Source organism: Leptinotarsa decemlineata, unplaced genomic scaffold (genome assembly GCF_025532065.1).
Source record: "Leptinotarsa decemlineata unplaced genomic scaffold, Ldec_3_MD MMD2_tig00026314_RagTag_RagTag, whole genome shotgun sequence".
Lineage (NCBI taxonomy): Eukaryota > Metazoa > Arthropoda > Insecta > Coleoptera > Chrysomelidae > Leptinotarsa > Leptinotarsa decemlineata.
Window position 1 is genome coordinate 3,022,196 of NW_027412684.1, and position 19,552 is coordinate 3,041,747.

At 34.2% G+C, this 19,552-nt stretch overlaps 1 protein-coding gene across 5 annotated transcripts in view; it reads left to right on the forward strand.

Moving 5' to 3' along the window:
• The window catches only part of Prosap (SH3 and multiple ankyrin repeat domains prosap), a 271,691-nt gene extending 252,616 nt beyond the window's left edge, over window positions 1–19,075 (forward strand). For all 5 annotated transcript variants that reach the window (XM_074181512.1, XM_074181511.1, XM_074181508.1 and 2 more), the window contains 3 exons: window positions 589–796; window positions 6,071–6,348; window positions 12,567–19,075. In XM_074181512.1, coding sequence (XP_074037613.1) covers window positions 589–796; window positions 6,071–6,348; window positions 12,567–12,829 — 749 coding nt within the window. In that variant the 3' untranslated portion in view covers window positions 12,830–19,075. The remainder of the gene's footprint in view (window positions 1–588; window positions 797–6,070; window positions 6,349–12,566) is intronic.
• The last annotated feature ends 477 nt before the right edge of the window (window positions 19,076–19,552 follow it).

The following is a 19,552-nucleotide window of genomic DNA, read 5'->3' on the forward strand; positions in this document are numbered from 1 at the left end:
ATGGCGTAGGAGATTAGGAGTATTGTTACTTGGTATATTACATGTTCTTACGAAAAGTGGAGTTTATGTATAGTTTTGAGTCCTAGGCTCAAAACTCTAGCCGAGAATTGTATTATCATATAGTGATGATGAAAAAAACGTCGGGAAACACGTGTTGTTATCATTTGCATTTTTTATGAAAGAATTATTCTCTTTGTTTCATGAGATGGGCAATATTTTTGTTGAACCATATTTTGGAATGTCGATGTTTCAGCCAACATATATGAAATCACAAAGTCCTTTTAATTCAAAAAATTCTTGAAGTAAAAGTTCTACCACGGAGACCATTCCTTACAGTAAAAGTAAGTTTGGTTTGATTAGTTATTCTTTGTCTAATTCATCTCTAGTATGGAACTGTAGATCTGTTTTGTTCATGAATATTTCTATAATTCATATGAATTGGTTTCTATTATCAGGCTAATAGAAAAGTCACTAAAATATAAAAAATCGTCGTGAACCTCATTAGGATTACATACTTTTTCCCCTGCTGGTATAACGCATAGAGTTTACTTGTTTTAATATGATAATTTTCATAATTTTTTTTTCTAGGTTCACGAGATCGGCGAAAAAAACTAACGCCAACTAAAACAGCACCAAAAATTATGATACCTAATGAACCACCAATTCCAGATCCTGATTACAGCTGCAGTGATTCTGAAACAGATATGGATGGGACCGTAAGAAATGATAGCTTAGCAGCTAGAATAAATAGTTTGCAACTACAACCAACAGAAAACAGCGGCAACAGTAATACAAGGTGAGTCTATATTATTATTTTTAGTTTCGTTTCAAAATCTTCCTTTCAATAGAGTGAAGGTACCTGATTCGTAGTTTGAAAAATTCAGGAAATAAGTAAAAAGTTGGAAAAATAACATTGATTTGCACTTCATTTGCGATAGTGTGTCTTGTTTATCATTTTACCTCCGTTACAACCACTTCTTTCAAACTTAATGAAACATTCCGAAGTTTCAGAAGAAACAGACCATATTGAGTATTTTTTTTTCATTCCAATCATCTCCAACTCTGGACAAAATTGAATGTGTTTCAAATTTCTCTTACAGAGATCCACTGAAACCCAGTATATATTTTTTGATACTTACATTAACGCTTCTGAAAGTCTTATTTATTTTGAAGATGTTTTTAAACTCAGACTTCATTATATTAGATAAACCATTTACAGTCCTGAAAGTTCAATCTGTCACACAAAATAAGTTTTTAAATAAATTAAGTTTTAATTTCATTGAATTATTTTGAGACTCAAATTCTACGACACCATTATCTTCGTTACGGCATTGATACACATATTCAATAAGATTAGTTCGCCAACATCAAATAGTTCTAAACTAGCTCGATGGATAAGCCATATCTCTATTAGGAAGTGAGTGAAGAATTTTTCAATGAGCGTAATATTTAAACAGCAGAGCCAATTATTACAAAGCAGAGTACCATGGGATAGATTATTGAAACAATTTGTAACACCTATGATTTTCTCAACTCAATAGCTTATAATTATCTTAGCTTTTACTCGCGGCTTCACTCGCATGTATGCCATTAAATAAGTTCCAGTACAAAAGAAATGAATCAATATGAGAACTATATTTCAATGCTTGACTGGGATTCCCAATTTTTAAAAATTATTACATACGATGAAGTTTCGGAAATTTAAAATATGCTTTATTGAATTGCAACAACAAATGTTAAAATATATTTCACTGTAACAAAAATAACCTAACCTAACCTAAAAATAAAAATGACAGAAGAAAATAACAATAAATATAGAAAAATTCCAAACAGCTGAAACTATAGTCAATTTTTTACCAACAATTTGTTTATCTTACATAAAAAATATTTTTTTAATAAAAAGTATCCTTTGTTACTTCTAATACCTCTAAGAACATGTGTACAACATTTCATGATGATCGGTTGAGTAGTTTTCGCGTAAAAACGTAACAAACAAACTTACATTCGCATTTATAATATTAGTAGGGATAAGTAGGGAAGTGGGTATATAATGTCAAACACTTGTACTTCAATATCACTTTTCACTGGTTTACTTTCTATTGTCTTGCTTTTCTGATCACCAGCGCAGCGTCTGGGTTGGACTGCGGAAACCTTAAATGAGCAGATTGATGATTCTCAAATTGTTCGTCAATTCTCATTCAATTTTCTTGCCTTTCGCTATCCCCTTCGGTCGTTGCATACAGTACATTCTCAAGAAACGATAGGTAGACACAATTTCCATTGAATGGTCGAGGTTTTACTTGCAAAATTTATCCATTCGCAATCACTATTTCAAACGAAATAACTCCCTTGAAGCTTCCTTTCTCTTAAAAAAAAAACATTGGAAATACATGGTGGCTGAAGCAAGGAAAAGAGGGTGAGTTAATCCAACACAGATACTTCTTTCCTACGCCAGTACCTACTATAACACTTCTCTCGAAAAATGTTTTATCAACAAGTTTCGTTATCAGAGGTTCCAGGTCTATATTTCTGTTTCAGAGCTGATATTTCTAATTGAAAAAAATCAAAATCTGTTCATTAATAAGTTTTTGTTATATACTTGATCAAGATAGAGCTCATCTAGATTCATATAACACATATTTCCCTGACACAAATTCCTTCAAAAGCCAACTTGTCTGTTTGGCCTAGTTTGCAATTTCTTTCATGCTCCTTCAACTTCGTTCCCATGGATCTTTTGGTGGTTCCAATGTATACCTTCCCACAAGTGCACGGTATGCGATAAACCCTTGGGTCCCTTCAGTCTTTAGCCGACCTGAGGCTTTGTTGTATCTTCTTGGTGGGTTTGAAACACAACATTAAAACGCAGTCTGAATATTTATCACATTGAAGATATTTTCAAATAGTGTCTTCAAACATTATAATAGGTATAGGTATGCTGTAAATTTGACAAGATTTTCAACAATATAGATAACAAGTCTATATACATAACTAACTGAGTAGGTTGTATGTCGCTAACTATATTTTTAAAATTCATTTGAGTATGTACAAAAGACAAGTTATGTAACTGCCTCAGTATACATATCAAATTGGAGAGAGTGTTTTTGGAATCTTGAAAAAATACCCGTCTAAGAGATATACTTAAGGTGGAAGCGCGTAAAAGTTACCCCTCATGGGGTGTTCTATTGCCACTATTGTAGTTGACCCTTGAATCTTGAAATATTGCCTTGAAAGTGCAATGAGGAACAATTCTAAGTAATACCAGAAAAGAAGAGAAGACACTCAACTCAGTGGAAACTCGAGAAGCACTTAATTGAGCAAAAGACAGAGTCGTGTCTTATACTAGAAAAGAGCCACTGAAAGGCTTGTAACTACTAGCGGAGAGCAAACTTTTTTCACAAAAAAGGCCAACTACTCAGAGATAACATTCGATTCGAAAATGTTATATAACTCACGTGTTCTTCAAAACTTTTTTCATAAACTACACCTTACGATTTCGCTATCACAGTAGATTTTTCGTAGAAAATAACATAGTGTCACAACATAGTATGTTATTTACCACGAAAAAGCTACTGTGATATTTTTGAAAATGAAGTTTGTGAAGATCAAATCGTAAGGTGGGGTTTATAAAATTACTATGGATCTTCATCAAGTAACGGTCGGATCAGTCAGAAAAAAAATCAAAACAGTTGGGTAGTTTCAGGTTTTCTAGCCGTTGTCTGTTGGAATGTCTTCCTGACATTTCGCTGGCACTAGTGGCTAGAATATTAAGAAGTCTGCGTGGAAGGCAGGTTGTTAGCGATGATACAAACTGCTGAAGATGCCAGCTACTCGCGCTGGCGAAACGTCAGGAAGAAATTCCGACAGATGACCTGAAAATCCAAACCACAAATAGTTTCAATATGTATATCCTTAACATTTTCAGGCGGAATTGCTGTAAGAATTGCTGGTAAAATAAGCGCTTATAGTGAGAAACCATTAAGACATATTGAATTGCTTCAAAGACTGATAAGACTTTGTGTCAAAGGGGATGTGAAAAAAAACCAGCTGCAGCCATGGAGGCCTGCTATAGCTATCACCTCCACTGAAGAAAAATGCACCTATGTGAACAAGTGAAGACATCTTCCATTACAAAGATGCTATCTACCGACATAAGACTCAATCGTCGAATATCAAAGATAAATGAGGCTCTTGATAGTGATGTGTTGGAAAACTAAACTTTACCATCATTGGCCAAACAAGATTCGTCATCTCTTTCCCTACATCTTTTACTGTAATGCAAATATATAGTTCAGCCCAAAAACCAAAAAATTTGTGATCCAATACCAAACGGACCGCTGTGTCGACCCTTTGTAGGTCCCATCGCAGTGGTTCTAGAATGAATTACGAATACATTGCGGGATAGACAAATGTGCCATAGTCCATCTCAAAAGAGGAGATTCGGGGACTACGGAGAGGATGTGCAGCTCGTAGATGGAAGCATCCTACACCATAACAACGCCACTCACTCTACTCGTTTGGAGTAGTGAAGTGGACTCGGGAGGATCTGTATCAACTCGAAGTAAAGACTCGAAAAATTATGCATCTCTATAGGAGTTTGCATCCCAAATCGTCTGTTCCACGGTTGTACTTCCTCCGAAAACAGGAAGGCCGTGGACTTTTGAGTTGTTACATGACAGAATGGTACTGTAAAGTCGTCAGGAGGTCGGATCCCCTTCTCTGCATGGTCCTTGACCATGAGAGAGCAGGAATTGGAGCATTTCTCTTTAGGGGAGCTGCCCGAGCAGCTGGTGAACTCGGTTTAGTTTTCGACACTGAACGAGGTGACAATAACTCTGTCACCGAGTTGGAACCCGTTCAGCAAAAAGCTCATATAACAGCCGCAGATATCACCTCATTTCTGCGGAAACACAAGAATAAGCTAATACATGGGGTCTCTTTCAATAACATTGAAGACCTTGGCTTATCAAAGTACCTGACTTTCGCTTTCCTCAGCTAGAGTGGGCTGAAGTCGGAAGCTGAGGAGTTCATCATGACTTGCCAGAATGGTGTCTTCAACACCTTAGTCTACCGCAGTCGCGTGATGGGTATAGAGGTTCCTGACACAAGGTGCAGGGCCGCGAGGCGTGCGAGACCCTACTGCATTTGCTATCAGCATGTCCAGCATATGCGGTCTTGGCCTATATTCATCGACATAACGCGGTGCTAAGAGTGCTATATTACAATCTACGGCACTCTTACGGTATTGACAAGACACCGGTGTTGCCCTATGCTACGGGGGATATTGAATCTGTTATGGGGATGTCAGGATCATACAAGCTAATAAGCCTGATGTAGTCCTTCTCGACCACCAGAGCAAGACGACATTTGTCGTAGAGTTTTCAGCTCCTGGCGAGACGAATATTGTTCGAAAAGATAAGGAGAAAAGGATAAAATATCGAGATTTTCTCTTCGAACTCCGCAGACTCTATCCAGATCACACTGTCAAGATCGTTGTTCTGATTATTGGAGTCCTTTGTGGAATGATGCCCTCTCTACTCTCCAATCTTAAAATCATACCGACTTGCCACACCAAGGCAGAAATCTTAGCCGCACAGATGCAGAAGGCTGTCATTCTCGGCTCACTGTTCTTGCTCAGGGCACATGATTTCTGACCAGCGCATACTTTGGTATAAAAATTATAAAAATATCAATGAAACTAAGAGGCTACATGATTGATCTGAATAAAATTGTAAAGGTAGAGAGAAATGACAATGGCATTCCATTAAAACTGTGATAGCCTTGATTAATGGGTGGCTCCAAGGAGTTTGAGCTGGATTATATGGGGGATTAGTTTCCTAATTATTATAGAAAACTGTTTCAGATAGAATTAGGCGTCATAAAGTAAGATTTCAGTACGACTGCCTACTCTTATTTTAGGGTCACAGCTTCTCAATATTTTCTAGAATTGTTTGCTTAATCAAATAACTAATTTTCCTTCAATAGCAATATTTCACGTAAATACTCATCGACCTACAGTCAATAAACTCTATAATGAGGAATTTTTTAAAAGATATTTGATTTACATTTTCAGTGGCAGCAGTTCGGGAAGTAGTTCGGTTCCGCATAGCTTCAGCGTGGAGGAAATCCGAAAGGGAAGGATGTTACTGAAGTCTTCGAAGTCCTATCCGGACAATCTTCTGAAGAAACAGAAGGAATCTGATGTCGTGGAAGATGGCGACAACAGTTCTTCCGGAGTGAGTTCGGATCAAGAAATCACCACTGGTGCCAGTTTGGATTACAATGAAAGGATAAGTTCTGAGAATAACAGTATGACATTACCTTCCACTAAAGGGCAACGGCCGCAAACAGGTGAGTATCAATTATTAACAATAATGAGTACCAGATTCATTGTCATGTTCATATTTGCCTTGACATAATTATCACTAGTTATTTCTCACTCATATAGGGAAACTGAAAGTTATCGTTATTCGAAACAACAGAATGAGTTGTACAGTTTGACACAATAATACTATTTGATAGAAGCGGAATATGTAGTTTCTAAATATTATGCATGCAAATCAGAAAAACATGTTTATTAAAACATTTAAATCGTTTAATTAATTTAACTTTCTGATATCCAGTTCAGTTTTCTAACAAGAGTGAGATATTCTATATAAATCCCAGGAGTATACTTGATTCAACTGTAGGATAGCCACATACAGAATATATTATCTACTAGGAACATGTACATGACAAAGATTTCAAACCAAAATTGTCTGTTTTACGTGGTCTGTTAAATGAATAAGGGGAATGTTCAAATTTCGAGGGCTGCGTACATTCGATTAGCGATTGTTTCATTTTTTTATATTGGTACACTCGTCTCGAACATATGCGAACAGTTTCAGCTATTTAGCAAGTTTAGTTTATTGGTGACAGCCATAAAAGTTAGAAATGTTTTGCGTGTTCGGCAAATTTCTGCTATAGAAAAATATGAATCAGCGTTTTATGTGAAAAATGAAAGTAAAGTGCTCAAAAACACTTGAAATGTTGATACTGGTATACGGTGATTGTACTCTGAGTCAGTACAATGAGTGGTACAAGCTTTTCACAAAAGGTCTAGAACATATGAATGATGACGCTCGTCCAGGACGCCACAACACATCAACAACCGAATTGTTGAATGACTTCAAAGGTGATCCAGATTTGCTTAAAAGAGTCATAACAGGTGACGAATCATGGGTATATGGTTATGACATCAAAACCAAAGTCCAATCGCCCCAATCGAAAGAGCCCAGGAAAGCCAATACCATGAAAAGCACGCCAGGTGCGATCATGTCAAGGTTTTGTTCACAGTCTTCTTCGAAGAAAACGTTTGGTATTGTGAAAAAATATTTCATGGCTTTTGCGTCACTATAATGCACTTGCTCACTCGTCATTGCTTGTTCGTGAAAATGTCCTTTTAGGATGAAACTGCACTATCGTTAGTTACAAATGAAAGTGGTGAAATAGAACATTTCATTTCTTATTTTTCATGGTGATCTCCTACCACGAAGTAACTACATCCTTCAATGTATTTTATGCCATATTTTTTTCATCAATAACTCACTTGTTTTAAAATTTTCCAAACTGTGCTTCTGGGATAATCTGAATTCTGTACAGCTGCACTAATTTTCACTGTTTAAATTTCTTCATTGTTGAACTAACATTGTACTTTGCGCGTTATACTTCGCATCAAAATCACGTCAATAACCAATATAATAGAATATATAGGTAATTGGTGGTTTTATTGCGTGCACAGTACCTGTACAATACCTATTGTACTCGCACTGAGATTTTTGGTACTTAAGGTTTCATAACGAACAATTGAAACTTGAAATACTTAGGGTAGAAAGGGGTAATGGGGATCACTTAAGCAATAATTGAAATGAATAAATGAAATTAAACTAAATTTTCATTGCAACCGCCTCATCACAAAATATACTCAATTGGCTAGCATTTGAGATCAGTAATTATCAGCTATAATATCCCAAGGACATTGATAACTAACGAAATAATTTTATCACAGTTTTCGAAAGCACGTTATTTGGTAACATCCCGACGCCGAAGGCGGAGGGATGTTACCTAAAATAACGTGCTTGAGGAAGTTGTGATAAAATTATGAGTTATTTATCAATGTTCGAGGGATATTCGGTGAGAAAATTTTTTGCAATTCGAACAAAATTATTTATTGAACACACAGTTATTAAAAGAACAATTCGTATAATGATATAACTCCATAAATATTTTCCAAGTGTATTTTTTACTATTGACAGTATTTTTTGGTGTATTTTCTTCAATGATTTTGCCAACTGCCGCATCATTTTGAACACCAAAGCGAGGAAGTGACATTTTCGAAATAAATTGAATTACTGAAATGTCAAACAACTTTATTGTGTTGGTTGCTTAGCAATGTCATGACATAAGTGATAACTACCCGTGAAAACTATCCATGGGTAGTTATCAGTGTAATGATGGTTTCATTGGTTATTTCGACACACATGACTAGAAATAGACAAATTTGATAGGATAATTTTTTTGGCAAAAAATTTTCACTATAATAATCATCTTTGAGAAATATAAAAGTTCAAAAAACAAACTATTTGGATTCCCATTGCACTGGGGTAAGGGTAATTGTGGTCACCTTGTGAGCAATGAGGATCATACAAAAATCTAGCACAAATCGCATACATTAACCCTTGGCAAACTTCCACCCCGTACAATCTGCGTGAGCCCATAAACCGCATGAGGTACACCTGTACCAAACATCATTATTTCGGCCGAATTCGTTGCAGATCAAGCACGGATTCATCAGTAGCCACGTCTGAAACAGATGTATCATGTGATTCATGGAGGACCTTCTTCTCTACTCTTTCGGTTCAGTTTTCGTTTTTCCTTATCATTGGCTGGGGAGACGGTTGTACTTTCCTTGTTCTCTTTTTCTATCAAGTTTTCTTTTATTGGCGTGGATGTTAAAATTTTGGCATGCTGCTTTTGGTACTTTGTCTAGTATTGTGGGTATTGCTTTTCTCTGGCAACGTAATTAATTTCGATACAATATTAAAACTAGAGACTACTGAATCAACTTTTTTTGATGTGCCAGGGACTGGCGAATATACTGAACCAGGTGCTAGTGAAACACTTTCTACTTAGGGGCCAGGGGCTAGACAATTAACGGCGTTAGAAGTTCTTGGTTACGTCGGTGGTAGCAGTGAATTGACTTCAAAGTTCTGAATGGCAGCAGTTTCTGATCTGAGCAATTCAGCTGGTAGAAAATCTTTATCACCAAATAAATCGGGATTCTTTGGATAAATACCTGTAGGTCTAAATCCCGACTCTCCTTCACTAATGTACGCAACGTTATTAAATGCCTTGCCCAATAAGGAAGCTACTTGATAAGATGTGATCTTTTCTGCGAGATGACTTCTCATGTATAAGTCGCACTTTTTTTTATATGCACCTTAAAGTGGTCCAAAAAACGAAACGTCGAAACCTTAGCGGCTTTTTGTATAGAAAACCATCTTCAATAAGTTTCAACGCTTTATTCAATGTGTCAGTTGACCAGTAAGCTTTTGTGGTAGTTCTAACTCGTACTTTCGGCATCAAAAAGCAGAATAACAAAATTATAGTATGCCTCTACATTGCAGGAAATCGTGATTACAAGCGGGCAATGGGGGTCACCCGATCCTCATTACCCACAAATATTTTATGAAGAAAAAAGAAATAAACACAAAAAATATATAAGCAATACTCGGGATTTGAGTTTGAAATCGTAAATGCGTTTGTAGCGGTTATAGTTTTGTTGAACATCATTTCCCGCTGACTCCCATTACCTGGTCTTCCCCTATATGTCTTATCATTCACAGAAAATGCATCAGGTTGTCCATACATTTTCCATATTTGAAGTGTCACTGTATCAAACTTGTCAATCAAAACTGTCAGACGTAAATGACGTTACATTATGGTATTGGGAATTGCTATTTACTTTTATTGTCAGACAAAAACAAAAAGCTCCTTGACCAAACCCTTTTGTGTTGTTTGGTTTATATACCGGGTGTCCCACATTTTATGTGACAGGCAGTATCTGGTTTGTTGAAGGAGATACACCAAAATGTTTCATACAAAAGTTTTAGGAGTTCATGAGAGCTATATTTTGATATAATTTTTAAATATACAGGGTGTTTGGTGTAGGTGCTACAGACCAAAATTCCATTTTTTAAAATAGAACGCCCTGTATATCATTACATATTCAGATGCTACGTTAAATTCTGATATCATTTCATGTTTGGTTTTTGAAATTCGGTTACGGCGTTGTTGAGTTATTGCTTAAAATGTAAAGTCTTGAGAACGACTATTATTTTTAAAAATATCTCATACAATTATTCTCTCTGCATCAGATCACATGAAAATTAGTCAAAATTTTGGGTGTTCGAAGTAATGGTTTCAATTTTGAGTTGTGGAATTCAGTCAGGAATCATTTTGAATATGAAACAATTGCGAAATTGAAAGAGGTGTATTCGAAAACAAATCTTTAATTAATAACAATGTAAATAATATAACTTGATAAATCATTTCATAAGAATGGTAGGTACCTAGAAATAAGTCATAAAAATTGTTCAAAGTGATGCCCATTAGATATTATACAGGCTTCGAAACGTCGAATCACTTCTCTCGTACAAGTCGCTCTTATAATATCAGGCGTAATATCACTGCACGCTAGTCGAATTTTCATTTTCAGATCATCCACATTCAAAGGGGAAGTAGTGAAAACAATATCTTTTAAATAACCCCATAGGAAAAAATCAAGCGGTGATAAATCTGGGGAACGAGCCGGCCACCGAATTGGACCCTTATTACCAATCCATCTATTTGGGTACGTTCTATCCAGATATTCAGTAACAACCTGTGAATTGTGAGGAGGAGCACCATCTTGTTGCCACCAAATTCCTTGTCGTTCTGCTATGGGAATATCTTCCATCAACTGGATCAAATCATTTTCTAGAAAATGTAAATATCGCAATCCATTGAGATTTTCATTGAAAAAGTAAGGTCCTATGATGCGGCCATTGAACAATCCACACCATACATTAATACCCCAAGTAGTTTGAAAATTACTTTCGCGGACCCAGTGGGGATTTTCTTGAGACCAATAGTGACTGTTATGTCGATTCACAACTCCATTATTGTGGAATCGCGATTCATCGCTCCACAAAATTTGACTGAATATGTTAGGACTTTCATGTAATATTACCTGAATACAAGCAATGAATTCAAGTCGTCGTTCAAAGTCCGTGGGTTTCAAACCTTGTACCAACTGAATTTTGAATGGGTGGTATTTATTTTCTTTCAGAATTCTCTGTACATTAGATTTACTCACACCGACTTCTTCTGCAAGAGTACGGATAGAAAGATGTGGATGAATAATAATATAAGCCAACACATTGATCTCTAAATCTTCAGTTCTAACAGATCTCGTATGATGACGATGCTTTATAGTAGAAGGAAATGACCCAGTTCGCAATTTTTCTACAACTCTCGAAAAAGTCATTCGTGACGGAATGGGTCTGTCTGGAAAACGTTCTTGGTATAGAAGTTGTGCTTGACGGCAGTTTTTCTGACATTCCCCAAAAATTAATAACATATCAATGCAATCACTTGGACTAAACGCAAAAGGCATACTGGAGTTTTCGCACAAAGAACACAGTTACTGTTTTGCAAAGAATCACTGAATCGAACTGACAAGTAGATACAATTCAACAACATTTGTTACTATGGCATCAACAAGCATAAGCTACTTGATGAAATTGTGCAATATAAAGCAATTCACCCTCAAGTTAGTCACATTCTCAAGAATTTCAATATTATATTCAACTGATATCGATATCATATCGTAGAGGTGAGAATAATGGTTTGTATTCAGTAGTAGTCTAGTTCAATTTAATAAAAGATATAGATTGGATTCGTGTACGAGTAAATAAGTTTTTTTGAAACTTTATATTTAAGGAAAAGTGCAATAATTCAACAACGCCGTAACCGAATTTCAAAAACCAAACATGAAATGATATCAGAATTTAACGTAGCATCTGAATATGTAATGATATACAGGGCGTTCTATTTTAAAAAATGGAATTTTGGTCTGTAGCACCTACACCAAACACCCTGTATATTTAAAAATCATATTTAAATATAGCTCTCATGAACTCCTAAAACTTTTGTATGAAACATTTTTGTGTATCTCCTTCAACAAACCAGATATTGCCCGTCACATAAAATGTGGGACACCCGGTATAACCACACATGTATAAGTAGGGTTGACAAAGAAATGAGTGACATATTTTAGACCGTTTTTTTAGCTTATCCCACTATTGTTATCTCGGAAACACGAAGTCAGACAAAAGTTTCGTTTCTTGGGGAACTAGAGTAATCACTTGTCAGATCGAGAATATCAGTGGTTATTTTTGAAATATTTTTGAAGCCACTGTAATAACTGATTCAGCTCAACTCATAATCATTATCGTTGAAAAAAGTAAATTTGGAATATATTTTTCCAGGTATGCTCAAACGTCATGCAATTTCTCTAGCTCAGCTTCCACCACCAATCGAAAACGACGACGAGAAAGAAGATTTCTGTTTACCCCCGCCGCCAGAGTTCGGCGAAAACAATCCTAATTTCAATGAAGTAGTAGTGGCACCGCCTCCTCAGTTCAGCGATCACCGCCAAGTGACCAAAGTGAGAATAGTAGGAGCCGTTCCTAAAGGGACGGTAGTCAATTCGCAACCAAAATTGAAGCAAGGTAGACTACATAGTCAGTGATTTAATGGTTGATATGTGTTGTTTTTACAATATTCAAAAAAAACTTTTTTACGATTTAATACTCAATTTTGATATTTGATAACATACAGTATTTAAGTATTGTCGATTTGTCCATGCAGTGAAGTTCCTCAGATTACGGGTTGTGACGTTACTGGAGTTGGGATATACCATATAAGTCAGTTTCTAAGTAAATACTACAAAAATTACAGAAGCAGTAGTGACAGATAAATCGATGTATAAAAATAAAATCAAAGTTTTTGAAATCTACCTAATCGACATCAAGAAAAACACATCTATCTATCCTTAAGATGAATGCCCACTAAGTTTCAGTTCTACACTATTTGTTTTTGAATTCAAAAAAAAATCAGCAAACCCCATCCTTTGCAGATTTTTTCAAGAGATTATTGAGTGAGCCACACAATGTGAGACTTCTCTGAATGGTGTCAACCAATTCTTTATGTAGATCTTCAGGAAGTAAAATTCGACAATGTTTACTTTTATTCAATAGAAAATGTATCAGTGAATTGAAAAATGTTGATTCTACCTTTTCTAGATTCAAACCTTTCATATTATTGGGATAAAAAGTATTTTATTTTTTGGAGGTGAAGTCGAATATAGGTTAGAGATCTTAATAACTTTTGTCTAATTTACACTAAGATTTTTATTTGTTATGACGGGTATCGGTTTATCAAACTATTTGTTATCGGTCGTAAAAAATAAACATCTTAGTAGAAATGAGACAAAAGTTATTTTCCCCATCCTGTATTCAATATGAATTTCCACAAAATAAATAAGTCATCAATAAAGCAAGGTTAGGTTGCCCATTATACGTTCATCAATAAAATTAATTACCTTTCATTTAGTATAACTGCTGTCATTATTTCCTAAATTTCATTTTTATATTTTCATCTGGGTATTTATTTATCAGATAGGTATTGGATTGAACTGTGTTGATAACATTTTTCTTCAGTTAGTATATATTCGAGAGCCTAGTGCCGACTTTTTTTTCCGAACATTGAATTACTTTTTGTGATACTATATTCAATATAATTAGATACCCAGGTCAGCGCACTAGACACAACAGAAACACGAAATATTCACTTTAGTTTTGAAACAAAGATAAAATAAACGGTTTTTGAAAGCAGAATAATCTAATACAAAATAATAATTTAAAGTACCTAATGATAACTCATACAGAAACCAAAATTACATTTGATTAATTGAAACAAGGAAAGTTAATTGATATTGTGAAGGTTACTGTCAAATTGTTCACTGAATGTGGTTAAAAATTGTCGAATTTGAATTTGCACGAAAAATCTAGCACAATTGAGAGAAAACCCTCATACCCTTCATAGAAACTGCAGAAATCCAAATCTGTTTTTTAGAAAGAAAATATTCTTCTCCATATTGTTATTTCGGGTGAATAATTTCTGGAAATGAACCAGTCCACAATCTGGATAAATGAAGTATTTGACATGATTTTCCTAAGAAAATTATCAATAATTTTTTTAAGGCTCCACAGTGATATGAATTTTGGATACACTATTTCAATTTTATTTATGCTACAATTCTCTTTCTATCAAGACTGGTTATCCCACTTCACTGTCGTCGTCACCCTAAAAGGTCCAATTAAAATGAATAACGAAACTACCTATTGAATGTATTTATGTAGACCTATTTCTCTTTGTGAATCCATTTTTTGTGTGGGAACACAGACCTGAATAAAAAAGAATTGAAAAAAATCGATTCAAATTGTTTCTATCAAGCATTTAACAGATACTTTCGTTAACTACTCCCATCAGCTATGGAAGAGTGGCAGGCCTTCCACATAGGGACAGATCTAATATTTAAGTGAGACTCACCAATAAAGTATTATGTAGGAAGCATTACCTATTAAATGCCGATAGATGTAGAACCTGAACAAACTAAACTGATCATTGGTAGTGTTTTGCTGCGTAACTCCCAAATAATTTACTCTTGATTATTTACTTTCTTCACTATTTTCAATATTGAAATATTGAATGGCGGTGTGAGTCAATAAGATGACGAACAGTTGAAGAATATATTGAGGATGAAGAAAAGATACATATAAAATATTTCATCATGAAAATTATTTCGTTAGAAACTTTCACTTTTCATACTCAAGGCTTTCCAAAATTCAAATGTGGTACTTCATGTCATTTTGATTTTTGAAATTTTCCATGACTTTTCTTCGTGATTACGAAACTTGTGACATCACATAATCTGTTTTGAAGTAATTAATTTCATTCAACCCTGCTATTTTTTGTGTTTCCACCGTGTTTTTCTGTCTACTTCGTTTTTTTCTGTCCACTCCGTTTTTCTCATTCCAAAGATGTTTTGTTATTCCAGACAGTAAAGTATAAAAATATACCTATATCATAATAGATATTCCAAATCTGTGATCAGTTCTTTTCAATTAAATGAGTATTAATGTTTGCAATTTGTTCAAAAGGGTGAGGGGTTGTACTTTAAAGACAGTAGACAAACATGTCAAAAAATGTAGGTTCACTAACTTCAGTATGACCATGTTTACACGACATCCTCAAAGAAAAATTCTAACAACCGATGTCACTAAAACCAACAATAATGCCAACATTCATCGATCATCATCAAATCACTTTAACAACCTCAAACCTTTTAGACAAAGAATCAAGACTATGAAATTAGATTCATTCTTTCATGTAAACACCAAGTTCAAGTGGTGTAATAATTCAGTGACATGAAAGTTTCCTAGAGTAACAAACTGATGAAAAAACTGACTGAATGAAAAAAGGCAGAGGTAGATAATAATAGACAGGAAAAGATTTCTAAATGGTTATTTGAAAGTCTCTGAAGATATGCAAATATGTTTTAGAAAAATCAAATGTAATCCAATCCGTAAGTGATTGAACATTTTTTATCGCAGTTAAAAAAAAATCAGGGGCAACTGCACTTTCATTATTTTTTTCTTCTGAATATGTTGCGACATTAATATAAACGTGGAAATAATATATGATCCCAGAAAAACATTCCTGCTATCACAATAGGTATTTCCTCAAAGTTTTCTATTTTAAAACAGCTGACAGCTCGTATGCCAAATGCCAAATTTACACACGGTTCGACAAATGTAGTATCGTGTTGACAGCAATAGAAGTCTGGGATAATATTATTCTTATGAAAAGTATTTAGCAGATAGAATATCTTTTCGTTAATGATGATTGCATATTGATTTTTTCAGTTCAATATTCTAAACATATGACTTAGTTCATGTTAAAAGCTTTCATCTCCATGCAAGATGTATTGAAACTATTTCTTTCTTCATTTAATCCAATACATTAAAGGAAGACAAAAACTGAGTATGAAAAATATCTTTAGGGACACTTTGTACATGAATATCAAAACAACCATGTATTTTTATTGATCATCATGAAACTTTGCAATTGAGCTGTCTGAAAATTTGGACTCTATAAATAGTATTCTCTTCTTCACCTTCAATCATGTTCTGAATAATTTTGTTACTTATGATTGTTCTCAAAAAAAGTTGAAAAAATTGCCAGAGGAGGCAAGATGTTGAAAAATGCTCACAAGATCAGATCTGGAACTAGTTGCTATTTTGAAATTCTTGGTAGAGCACTAAAGCTAGTTGATTAATCGAGTGAATTTTGAGAATGCAGTTCTTCTAGTGAAAATACGTGAGTTAGTTGTTTTAATTGTAATTTAAGCATATTAGTAAAATTCCGTCACTCACCTTATAACCATCCTGCCAAAAAGTATATTATGATAAATTATATTTTTGGAATTATCGATGTATTCATATATTGTTGTCGATTCGTGTGTCTTGAGTAAATCATAGTTGTTTTCAAATACTTGTAACCATCTGGGATATGTTGAAGTATAAAAAGTCAGTGTTTTCACATACATAGATCATACCTCTTACAAGATAAAGTTGTCATGAATAGGTACAGAATGTTTACGGTCTTTATGTTTTAATTTCAAACATAATCAGGAGGTTATGGTGGAAAAAAAATTCTGATAGTTTTTTTGGTAAAGATAGTGGTGGTGAAAATAATTAGGCAACACTGGGAGGTGGAGGTGTGCTAGATGGGTTGAGTGTTGACGGATCTTATTGTGGAATATTGGCAGAATTTTATATGGTCCTTATGCTTGTTGTATAAAAATATTCAGTATCTTTCTTGCAGATAAATGATGTGCCTTCGAATACATATTCAGTTTTTTGTAATAACCATATAATGTTATGTGTCAAACTGAAACTAATAACTACAATCGAAAGCAAGCTTACCACATTAAGTATTTAAGGTATATTTACGGCAACAACATATTTTTTTTTCAATTTTTGCTTCATCTTTCAGTATTAAAGATGAAGTATTGAGCAATCTATGCAGAGTTAAATACTTGATTGCCACTTCAGTAAAAATTCTGAAAATGATATGGGTATCTATTATATTTGATAAGTTAAAGTAATGGAGTGATTGTATTGTACGAGGACGTCACAACCCGCGACTTGCACTCTGTGATAGAGGTATGCTAATGGATCTATTATGTCATAATCAAACAAAGGTATTGTTGAAATGATAATTCAGGTAAAGATAAAATTTGTTGGTGTCCAAATCCACCTTTAGTGTTACTTACCCAAAACACCAAACTCCACTTTCATCAATCCAGAATTTGCCAAGAATAATTAGTAACATGTGCGCCGTTGCCAAACAATGAAGTGACATATAGAAATGTTTCTGACCGAACCAAGAGTTAAATAGCAAAATGGCATGGAATCTGTTTGAAATAATGACTAAGACCATGAACATGCATTCAAAGAATGCTTCCACCACACTCTGATGAGGAAATTCATGAGATATGTGAATTGAAAATTGTTTAACCTTTTGTTCATATTTGTGAATTTTTTGCCAATTGAAATTCTCATTCACGTCAACATATCCCTGTGGACGTCCATTCTGATACCAAAATATTGAGATATTAAAAATGTCATTGTTTCAAGTTCTTTGGGTTGCTTTTGCTGATTCAAGCCATACTATAATTATTATTGATTGTTGTTTTCCAATTGTTACACATGGGAGCATTCTAACAATAAACGCTGAACTTACTGAATCATTTTTTTTTCTCAATGGGAAAGTTCTATCTGTGAAACCAACTTGGTATTTTTCTGTGCAAAACTATTTTTAATCCCATTCAGTATTTAAAAGATAACAGTTAGTTGTGCTACTTTTCTAGGCTCATAATTTTGATTTCCATTATTGATGATTTTTAACTGTCATATGAAAGAGTACAAAAGTATTTTCATCAGATTAGTATAGTCATCACCTATGTATTACATTATTATGTGCTTCAGAAATGTTTTCTTAGTTTATCTGTGATTGAGTTGTACCTAACCGAAATTATAAAAGTCGTTGGTAAACTTGCCATTGAATGGAAGTGAAAAGAGTTGAATTTGAGTTTTCAAGGTTTCAGTCATCAGAATTTACCCCATTCAAACACAAATTATTTTAATATGCATTAGTTTCAATAAGATTGCTTCCATGACTGATCAACATGTTGATTGCAGAGAGTGAAATCAGTGTATTCTTACCAGGATGTTAGTATTTATATATTTTATTTTATGATTGTGTATTATTGTGTTACTTGATTTGTAAGATATGCTCAAATATTGCCTATTCACAGTTTACTTGTTAGTTTATTGTAAATATAATAATGGGGTATAGTTACTGTATGAATGTTATTGTACAGTAACTTTTCAGAATTCTATTACAACTACTATAATATGTTTAGTAGTTCTAATAGAAATATTATTGGAGGTTTTTAACAATTTGTAAATATCTTTTCTGTGCCTATTTATTCCACTGTAGCATCAAGTTATTCACATTCATTAACTGAATCACTGTTGAGAATATGAATCAGTTTTTGTTAAGAATCTCAATTTTTCCTTTTGTTTTTCGAACAATTTGTAAAGTTTTGATTGTAAATTTGGACAAAGTGTCAAATAATGGTTCAACAAGTGAATTATTTCTGTTTTGCAATACGGGCTTTTTTCACATTCCTGTATATCAAATCTCGATTATTTTGTATCAGTGTTTGAGCGTTTGTTCAAATTGAAGTGGAACTAGCTAAATTAGCAGTTTGAGTCATAGTTTATTAATTTTTTTCACATGGAAAATTGTATTGCAATAACTTTTTTGTAAATAAATATAATATTTAATATCGAATAAGTAATAATGCAGGTGTTTCATTTCAACAATTGTATCCTCATCAGTGAATATAAATAAGCAAATAGTGAATATGTGGATATGCAACCAGATGAGATCTGAATCAATGATTCAATGGACCAAATTTCAATTGATATTAAAGAATCTTCAACTATTGTGCCTTTGCCCCCCCCTGCTATTGTACCTTTGCCCCCCTCGTATTGTACCTCTTTTGAACATGGCGATCTGACTAAAACACCATATAGAAGATCGAATTTTAGCTTTCAAAGTCACTTAACTTGAAAAATATAGAAAGTTTTTTGTACAACTGTCCTGTTTTCAAAATAAAATAGATGAATTAAATTTTTCTATAAAAACACATTTTGACATCTCTTGTTAGTTAACTATTTTCATGCATTTGCTGAGAAGTGGACGTGTAAGGTGACGCTGATCACCTGATTATCAACAAACAGTATTGTTTACAGCTCACGGGTTTTATTTAAAGTCA